The sequence below is a fragment of the Oncorhynchus mykiss genome, chromosome 15 (genome assembly GCF_057628025.1).
Source record: "Oncorhynchus mykiss isolate SJ-2025 chromosome 15, ASM5762802v1, whole genome shotgun sequence".
Lineage (NCBI taxonomy): Eukaryota > Metazoa > Chordata > Actinopteri > Salmoniformes > Salmonidae > Oncorhynchus > Oncorhynchus mykiss.
In genome coordinates this window covers 14,997,259-15,007,500 of record NC_143036.1, presented here as the reverse complement: position 1 = coordinate 15,007,500, position 10,242 = coordinate 14,997,259, and the positions used below count along the sequence as shown (strand labels likewise).

Sequence of the window (10,242 nt, the reverse complement as noted above, 5' to 3'; positions counted from 1 at the left end):
TTTCTCTTTCTGTCCATCAGAGCAGCCTCCTCCTCGTCCTCCCCAGCCTGCTGTCTTGATCCAGAGTAAGTCTGTCTCCCATGCTGAGTGTTTATTTAGCTGTCTATGTTGAGCTGACTATGACTCTCTGATGATAATGATGACGTTGTGTGTGTGTGTGTGTGTGTGTGTGTGTGTGTGTGTGTGTGTGTATGTGTATGTGTATGTGTGTGTGTGTGTGTGTGTGTGTGTAGAGCCGTTCTATGACTCTGTGTTAGATGATGATGATGAATATGAAGGTGCTTCGTTGGGGCTGAAAAAACTGGGTGTGGCTATGGGCCTTAAACTCCGCCCGTGGGAGGGGCCAGGTGTAAGGTCGGCCAAAAGCGAGGTCTCGCTCATCGACTTCACCGATGACAGCTTTAGCTCAGCCACGTCCTCCCCTCTCACTGAGACATGCCTACCTGACCAGGACACACTCAAGGTACGTACACACACACACACACACTGCGTGGGCAAAATAACAGTTTTCTCTTCTCTTTCTCTCTCCAGGACCTTCCTTCCATCCTAGACTGGCCCCTCCCTCTTCCTGCCTATGACGAGGTTGCCACGGAAGCTGAGGGCCAATTGGCAGACATGGAGGTTCGATCTATCACTGGATTGGCTGAGGGGATTTTAGCTCCGCCCAGCGCCGATGCAGAGGGGAGGGGCTTAACACAGTCAGCTGATCTGTTCCAGGAGCTGCAGAGAGAGGTACGGCACACACACCACAGGTTTCTAATTTGAGTTTGGAGTTTTAACGTACAGTTGAAGTCGGAAGTTTACATACAACTTAGACAAATACATTTAAACTCAGTTTCACAATTCTTGACATTTAATCCTAGTAAAAATTCCCTGTCTTAGGTCAGTTAGGACCACCACTTTATTTTAAGAATGTGAAATGTCAGAATAATAGTAGAGAGAAGTATTTATTTAAGCATTTATGTCTTTCATCACATTCCCAGTGGGTCAGAAGTTTACATACACTCAATTAATATTTGGTAGCATTGCCTTTAAATTGTTTAACTTGGGTCAAACGTTTGGGTCAAATTATGTCAATTAGCCTATCAGAAGCTTCTAAAGCCATGACATCCTTTTCTGGAATTTTCCAAGCTGTTTAAAGGCACAGTCAACTTAGTGTATGTAAACTTCTGACCCACTGGAATTGTGATACAATGAATTAGAAGTTAAATAAACTGTCTGTAAACAATTGTTGGAAAAATTACTTGTGTCATGCTCAAAGTAGATGTCCTAACCGACTTGCCAAAACTATAGTTTGTTAACAAGACATTTGTGGAGTGGTTGAAAAACGAGTTTTAAAGAGTTCAACATAAGTGTATGTAAACTTCAGACTTCAACTGTAGATTTTTTTCTCTTCCTGCTGACCTGCAGGTGATGGTGAAACTGCGTGTTCCCATGACAGCCGGCCGTTCCCTCCCCTCCTCCCCCCTCCCCCTCTCCCTGGCCCCCCCGGCCCCTCACAGACAGATCTACCTTCCTCCCCCCTCCTCCTCTTCTTCCTATGAGGACAGACCCATGCTACCTCCACGCTCCCCCATCCCACCCCTCCGCTCCTCCAAACGCATTTCCCTAGGTGAGAGGGATGACACGCCCCCTCAGATCCCTCCCAGAGACCACGCCTTCTCTCAACCGTCCTCACGCTCCGCCTCCCCCCTTCCTTTAGTTCCTCCCCTCTCTGTCTCCCCTCTCTCCTCCTCCCCCCTTTGTCTCCCACCCCCTCCCCTCTCCGTCTCCCCTCGTCAGAGGACAGGGCTGTATGGTGTTGTTGGTCCTCTCGGCTCTCTAGTCTCCTCCCCCTCTTCCTCTCCTCCCTCCTCCATCTATTCCTCCAGGCTCACTGCTGCCCCTCCTCCCAGCGCTTCATTGGATCCCCTTATTGACAGCTCTCAGAGTTCTGAACGCCCCGCCTACCTGGAGAGATATGGAGCTGCCAAAATGGCCACTGTCCGACCCATGATGAAACAGCAACCAGGTGGGGGTGGGGCAAGGCCTAACACCTCTTTCAACAACAACAACCACAGGACTCAACCTTTAACAACAGCTCCCAGCAGGCAACGGGAGAACAGCCTCATTCAGGTTAGAGATGTTCAGAACAAGCAGCGTAGAATGTGGCTGCATTCAAGTGCTCTTTGTGTTTATAACTACAGCTCCCAGCAGGCAACGGGAGAACAGCCTCATTCAGGTTAGAGATGTTCAGAACAAGCAGTGTAGAATGTGGCTGCATTCAAGTGCTCTTTGTGTTTACCTGTTTATCCTGTCAGAAATACATTTAAATGCTTTTTGAAGTCGCAAGACTTCGGAACCTAATGAGATCCTACAACTGTGTGTGTGTGTGTGTGTGTGTGTGTGTGTGTGTGTGTGTAGGTGCAGGGGGCAGTGCATGGTGTGACAGCAGAGGAGTGTGAAGTGGCTCTGGAGACTCACAGCTGGAACATCCCTCAGGCAATATGCCAACTAAAGGTACACACATACAGACACACACACACACTCTCTCTCTCGCTCTAAGATCTCTCTCTTAGATCTCTTTCTAACATCTCTCTCTCTTGCTCTAACATCTCTCTCTCTCTTAGATCTCTCTCTAAGATCTCTCTCTCTCTCTAAGATCTCTCTCTCTCTTAGATCTCTCTCTAAGATCTCTCTCTCTTAGATCTCTCTCTAACATCTCTCTCTCTCTAAGATCTCTCTCTCTCTTAGATCTCTCTCTAAGATCTCTCTCTCTTAGATCTCTCTCTAACATCTCTCTCTCTCTAAGATCTCTCTCTAACATCTCTCTCTAAGATCTCTCTCTAACATCTCTCTCTCTCTCTCTCTCTCTCTCTAAGATCTCTCTCTCTCTCTTAGATCTCTCTCTAAGATCTCTCTCTAAGATCTCTCTCTTAGATCTCTCTCTAACATCTCTCTCTCTCGCTCTAAGATCTCTCTCTCTCTTAGATCTCTCTCTCTCTTAGATCTCTCTCTAACATCTCTCTCTCTCTTAGATCTCTCTCTCTCTAACATCTCTCTCTCTCTCTTAGATCTCTCTAACATCTCTCTCTCTCTAAGATCTCTCTCTCTCTAAGATCTCTCTCTCTCTAAGATCTCTCTCTCTCTCTTAGATCTCTCTCTAAGATCTCTCTCTCTCTTAGATCTCTCTCTAAGATCTCTCTCTCTCTTAGATCTCTCTCTAACATCTCTCTCTCTCTCTCTCTTAGATCTCTCTCTCTCTCTAAGATCTCTCTCTCTCTTAGATCTCTCTCTAACATCTCTCTCTCTCTTAGATCTCTCTCTCTAAGATCTCTCTCTCTCTCTCTCTTAGATCTCTCTCTCTCTCTAAGATCTCTCTCTAAGATCTCTCTCTCTAACATCTTTCTCTCTGTAACATCTCTTTCTCTAACATCTTTCTCTCTAACATATCTCTCTCTCTAACATCTTTCTCTCTAACATCTCTCTCTAACATCTCTCTCTCTAACATCTCTCTCTCTCTTAGATCTCTCTCTCTCTAAGATCTCTCTCTCTCTCTTAGATCTCTCTCTAAGATCTCTCTCTCTCTTAGATCTCTCTCTAACATCTCTCTCTCTAAGATCTCTCTCTCTCTTAGATCTCTCTCTAACATCTCTCTCTCTCTCTCTCTCTCTTAGATCTCTCTCTCTCTCTAACATCTCTCTCTCTCTTAGATCTCTCTCTCTCTCTCTAAGATCTCTCTCTCTCTCTCTCTTAGATCTCTCTCTCTCTAAGATCTCTCTCTAAGATCTCTCTCTCTAACATCTTTCTCTCTGTAACATCTCTTTCTCTAACATCTTTCTCTCTAACATATCTCTCTCTCTAACATCTTTCTCTCTAACATCTCTCTCTAACATCTCTCTCTCTAACATCTTTCTCTCTAACATCTTTCTCTCTAACACCTCTCTCTCTCTCTGTTATAGGTTGAACAGTTGTTTCGCCTGGGTTTGCGTTCTAGATCAGAGTGCCAGGAGGTTCTAGAGCGTTGCCAGTGGAACCTAGAACAGGCAAGCATCCTGCTTCTGGACTCTTATGGGAAAGTAGGCTGAGACAGACTCCAGGACTACTGACCTATAACCCCACAGATCTAAACCTACAGACCAGAAACTGCATACATTAACCCTGTACATACATACATTTAACCCTGCAGACAGGAAACTACAGACATTTCCCTGTACTTACATACATTTAACCCTACAGACCTAAACCTACAGACAGGAAACTACAGGCATTTCCTTATAATTACAGACCTCGAACCTACAACCTGGAAACTACAGGCATGTCCCTGTAATTACAGACATTTAACCCTACAGACCTAAACCTACAGACAGGAAACTACAGGCATTTCCTTATAATTACAGACCTCGAACCTACAACCTGGAAACTACAGACATGTCCCTGTAATTACAGACATTTAACCCTACAGACCTAAACCTACAGACAGGAAACTACAGACATTTCCTTATAATTACAGACCTTTAACCACAGACCTAAACCTACAGACCGGAAACTACAGTCATTTCCCTATAATTACAGACCTAAACCTACAGACAGGAAACTACAGACGTTTTCCTATAATTACAGACCATTAACCACCGATCTAAACCTACAGACCAGCCCACCTGTGTACTAGAGAACTGGGCGGGCCATAGAAATATACTCAATAGAACAGACATGGCTGAGTCCTACGAAGGGAAACACTGGACAAGCACACAACTGCATGCTCAGTAGTTACGTTATTATATAGTTATATTATTTAGTTATATATATATATATATATTTGATTAATATCATTGTTAGTATTATACAGTCGCTCACAGGGTCAAATATGAAGTCTGAATATTTATTGTTTGGATGTCTAGGGATTATTTATGTTGCTGAAATGACTTCAGCTCTCAGAGTTAGTGTGTGTGTGCGTGTGCGTGTGCGTGTGTGTGTGTGTGTGTGTGTAAATACCTGCTGTAAATGCTGTTGATTGTACTGGTGGTGATCTGCTGGGATCAGGGATATAAACCACATTCTGCTGTACCTGTAGCACTTTTCATGACTTCAACACTGAGTCCACATGTAGTGTCCTGCACAGATATAACGTGTCATTGGAAAGCATGATGATGTTGTATTGTAGATAATGTACTATTGTGATGTTAATATTACATGGAATACAAGTATATATGTGTTGATAAGTCCTGTAAACAGTATAGTGTTTAATGGTGTGTGACAGACAGAAGAGGATAAGAATAATGATAATCATGAAGATGCTGTGTGTGTGTGTGTGTGTGTGTGTGTGTGTGTGTGTGTGTGTGTGTGTGTGTGTGTGTGTGTGTGTGTGTGTGTGTGTGTGTGTGTGTGTGTGTGTGTGTGTGTGTGTGTGTGTGGGTGAACGCACACGCATGCTCGTGTGTGTGAGTGTGTGCATGTGAAAGAGTGTGTGTGTGTGTGTGAATAGTGATTATAATTACACGCAATCATACACCATATTACAGACCTATCCACAGGGAGGTACAGATACTGCAAGATGTGTGTGTGTGTGTGTGTGTGTGCGTGCGTGTGCGTGTGTGTGTGTGTGTGTGTGTGTGTGTGTGTGTGCTGGCTCTAGCTGGTAGTGCTATAAACTGATGGTAGCAATATTGGCTGGAGGACAGAAGATCTGTAATACAACACGTCTGATATTTTGTAATAAACTGATTTTTGGATCAACTCTGGATTATATTCTGGTTTCCTGCTTGTTTCCTACAGGACAACACACAGAATAACAAACAATCAACAAGATAATAGAGAAAGGGGGATGATGAGAGAGATAGAGAGAACAAAGAAAAGGGTAAGAGAGAGAAAGGAGGAAAGAGAAAAAGGAGAAAGTGACATCCTTGAACTGGACAGAAATCGATGGGATCAAGTGGAGGGGAAAAATGTCTTCCCTGAGGAAGGGAAGGAGAGAGGTTAGAGAAGAGAGGGGGAAGGGAAGCTGTGACAGAAGAGAGGAAGAGGAGATGTCAGGGAGGAGGGAAGAAGGGGGAGAGGGAGGAAGAGGAGGACTAGAAGTGGGGAGTGGAGGAGGGAGGAAGAGGAGGACTAGAAGTGAGGAGTGGAGGAGGGAAGAAGGGGGAGAGGGAGGAAGGCATAATGGGGCTGGGTTTACCTCTACAGTTCTTGAAACCATCACATACACCACCCGCATACAGACACCACACACACACCACCCACACACACCAAATGAGCGATGAGTAGCAGGTAAGATAGAAATGGTGAAGTAGTAATCGTTCTTAGTATATCTACTGCTGTAAGTATCATTCTTAGTATATACACTGCTCTAAGTATCATTCTTAGTATATATACTGCTGTACGTATCATTCTTAGTATACACACTGCTCTAAGTATCATTCTTAGTATATATACTGCTGTACGTATCATTCTTAGTATATACACTGCTCTAAGTATCATTCTTAGTATATACACTGCTCTAAGTATCATTCTTAGTATATATACTGCTGTACGTATCATTCTTAGTATATACACTGCTCTAAGTATCATTCTTAGTATATATACTGCTGTACGTATCATTCTTAGTATATAAACTGCTGAACATATCATTCTTAGTATACATACTGCTGTACACATCATTCTTAGTATATATACTGCTGTACGTATCATTCTTAGTATACATACTGCTGTACACATCATTCTTAGTATATATACTGCTGTACGTATCATTCTTAGTATATATACTGCTGTACATATCATTCTTAGTATATATACTGCTTTACATATCATTCTTAGTATATATACTGCTGTAAGTATCATTCTTAGTATATATACTGCTGTACGTATCATTCTTAGTATATCTACTGCTGTACGTATCATTCTTAGTATATATACTGCTGACTCAAATCCTGCAGTGCCAGACGTGTCTCCCTGCTTAAGCCAGTACATGTCCAGGCCGGTCTGAAGTTTGCTAGAGTGCATTTGGATGATCCAGAAGAAGATTGGGAGAATATCATATGGTCAGATGAAACCAAAATATAACTTTTTGGTAAAAACTAAACTCGTCGTATTTGGAGGACAAAGAATGCTGAGTTGCATCCAAAGAACACCATACCTACTGTGAAGCATGGGTGTGGAAACATCATTCTTTGGGACTGTTTTTCTGCAAAGGGACCAGGACGACTGATCCGTGTAAAGGAAAGAATGAATGGGGCCATGTATCGTGAGATTTTGAGTGAAAACCTCCTTCCATCAGCAAGGGCATTGAAGATGAAACGTGGCTGGGTCTTTCAGCATGACAATGATCTCAAACACACCGCCCGGGCAACGAAGGAGTGGCTTCGTAAGAAGCATTTCAAGGTCCTGGAGTGGCCTAGCCAGTCTCCAGATCTCAACCCCATAGAAAATCTTTGGAGGGAGTTGAAAGTCCGTGTTGCCCAGCAACAGCCCCAAAACATCACTGCTCTAGAGGAGATCTGCATGGAGGAATGGGCCAAAATACCAGCAACAGTGTGTGAAAACCTTGTGAAGACTTACAGAAAACGTTTGACCTCTGTCATTGCCAACAAAGGGTATATAACAAAGTATTGAGATAAACTTTTGTTATTGACCAAATGCTTATTTTCCACCACAATTTGCAAATAAATTCATCAAAAATCCGACAATGTGATTTTCAGGATTTTTTTCCCTCATTTTGTCTGTCATAGTTGAAGTGTACATGTGATGAAAATTACAGGCCTCTCTCATCTTTTTAAGTGGGAGAACTTGCGCAATTGGTGGCTGACTAAATACTTTTTTGCCCCACTATCATTCTTAGTATATATACTGCTGTATGTGTAAACTCATCCTGTGTATATATATTGCATTTGGATTAATGTTACTATTTGGGTTGTTAATTAGATTTCTTGTAAAAAAATAATAATAATACCTTGATTGTTTGTGTACTTGTTTGACATTTTACTGCATTGTTAGGAGCTAGTAACATAAGTATTTCGCTGCTCCTGCTATATTATCTGCTAAACTGTTTACGCGACCAATAAACAGATTTTATTTGTTACGTTTCCCAGCAAGAAAACGAAAAATTGTCGCTCAAACAGGAGGAACTAACAAAGCATCACTGACAACAACCAAAACAAAGCAGGTGTGGGTTTTAGGTGGGGTTCTGAAAGACACCCAGGGGGAGTCCACTGAAAGTTGACCAACAACAACTGGGTCCTAAAAGACACCCACCCGGAGCAACTGGGTCCTAAAAGACACCCACCCCGAGCAACTGGGTCCTAAAAGACACCCACCCTGAGCAACTGGGTCCTAAAAGACACCCACCCTGAGCAACTGGGTCCTAAAAGACACCCACCCTGAGCAACTGGGTCCTAAAAGACACCCACCCGGAGCAACTGCGTCCTAAAAGACACCCACCCGGAGCAACTGGGTCCTAAAAGACACCCACCCCGAGCAACTGGGTCCTAAAAGACACCCACCCCGAGCAACTGGGTCCTAAAAGACACCCACCCTGAGCAACTGGGTCCTAAAAGACACCCACCCTGAGCAACTGTGTCCTAAAAGACGCCCACCCGGAGCAACTGGGTCCTAAAAGACACCCACCCGGAGCAACTGGGTCCTAAAAGACGCCCACCCGGAGCAACTGGGTCCTAAAAGACGCCCACCCGGAGCAACTGGGTCCTAAAAGACACCCACCCTGAGCGCCCACTAAACTTAAAGACGGGAAGCAAAACAGGGAAGATCAAATAAAGGATTGTTTTTCTAAAAATCAAGTAGGGAGCGCCAACTAAAGGTGTTAACAGTCCACGTCTCTCAAGACCACTGGAGCACAAATGTCTCATGGCCATTTTAGGGATGTGGCAATCCGTTCAGAGTACAATATACATCCACCTTCTCTCTATTGAAAGGCTGTACAAGTCGTCTGTTCCGACCAAGATAAAACTCTGTGTGCAGGATGGCCTGACTAGAATCGGAGTGCTTCCAGATCTATCTCTTACTTTCCTTGTGCTCAAGCTCTAATTTCTGTCGTTACTATTTTGCCTTTAGTTCTACCAATCGCAGTTGCACGTCAATGGGATGTTCTCAACCACCCATGGGAACTTTTCAACATCCTCCCTCTCCGGGAGGATTTCCTCCTCCACCAAAGCAGTGTAAACTAAATATTTGACTACTGCTTTCAAATCAACATGTGCAACTTTGATATCATATATGATTTGCCTTCGTACATTTGTATAGCATGTCCCATGTAGGGGTTTTCCACAAATGCTTCCAACTTAAAGTCCATGTTTTTCTGTTAGCTTGTGTGTTTATGCAACCTTCAAAATGCTTCCACCAATCTGATGATCCCTCAGGGTGGATGTCAGTCACCCTGAAGAAGGCAGTGATGCGGAAACATTGGTGATTTACCCAATAAATGATTGGGAGTTTATATATAGGGTGTGTGACTGTCTTTATTTTGTATAGCTTATAGTTTTTTCGCCGCTAGTCAGCACCTCTACATCAAATCATTTTCTCTGGGTGTGCGCCATGTTTTTTATGTGGCAGAAACTCTACCACAGAAGTGGATTTTGAACACTCCAAATCTGGGCACAGCAGAGCTTCAGAGTAGGTGACTTATGGAGACTACTATACTCATGGGAAACAAGATCCCAGACGAGCCCCCATTTTGTTACGTTCCCCACCAAATTATCCCTCTCATCTCTCCATTTCTCACCTTTTTGTACTTGTCCCTTGCCTTGTCAGTAGGGACAGTCCTCTGATGTTTCAGCTCTAAGTGTGTATTTGTGTGTTTGTGTGTGTGTGTGTGTGTGCGTGTGTGTACGTGTGTCAGTGTTTGTGATTGTGATTGTGATAGATGTGTGTAATGGTATGTGTAAATGGATACTGATGTGTCTCTGAATTCAGGCCCTAACTCACTCACAGCTCATCCAGTTCCTTGACAAGGGTAGGAGAGAGGGGGAGAGAGAACAAGAAGATAATTACTTGACACATTGGAAAGAATTAAGCAAAAAACAGAGCAAACTAGAATGGTACTTTCCCCTCAACAGAGAGTACACTGTGGCAGAATACCTGACCACTGTGAGTGATTGACCCAAAATTAAGGAAATCGTTGACTATATCTAGCCTTGCTATTGAGAAAGGTAGCCAGACCTGGCTCTTAGGAGAAGACAGGCTATGTGCACACTGCCCACAAAATGAGGTGGAAACTGAGCTGCACTTCCTAACCTCCTGACAAATGTAGGACCA

At 43.6% G+C, this 10,242-nt stretch overlaps 1 protein-coding gene across 3 annotated transcripts in view; it reads left to right on the top strand.

The window, feature by feature from the left end:
• The window catches only part of LOC110489646 (activated CDC42 kinase 1), an 18,803-nt gene extending 13,088 nt beyond the window's left edge, over positions 1 to 5,715 (top strand). For all 3 annotated transcript variants that reach the window (XM_090199338.1, XM_090199339.1, XM_090199340.1), the window contains 6 exons: positions 21 to 65; positions 234 to 463; positions 532 to 732; positions 1,411 to 2,115; positions 2,404 to 2,499; positions 3,942 to 5,715. In XM_090199338.1, the coding sequence (XP_090055464.1) occupies positions 21 to 65; positions 234 to 463; positions 532 to 732; positions 1,411 to 2,115; positions 2,404 to 2,499; positions 3,942 to 4,067 (1,403 nt within the window). In that variant the 3' untranslated portion in view covers positions 4,068 to 5,715. The remainder of the gene's footprint in view (positions 1 to 20; positions 66 to 233; positions 464 to 531; positions 733 to 1,410; positions 2,116 to 2,403; positions 2,500 to 3,941) is intronic.
• The last annotated feature ends 4,527 nt before the right edge of the window (positions 5,716 to 10,242 follow it).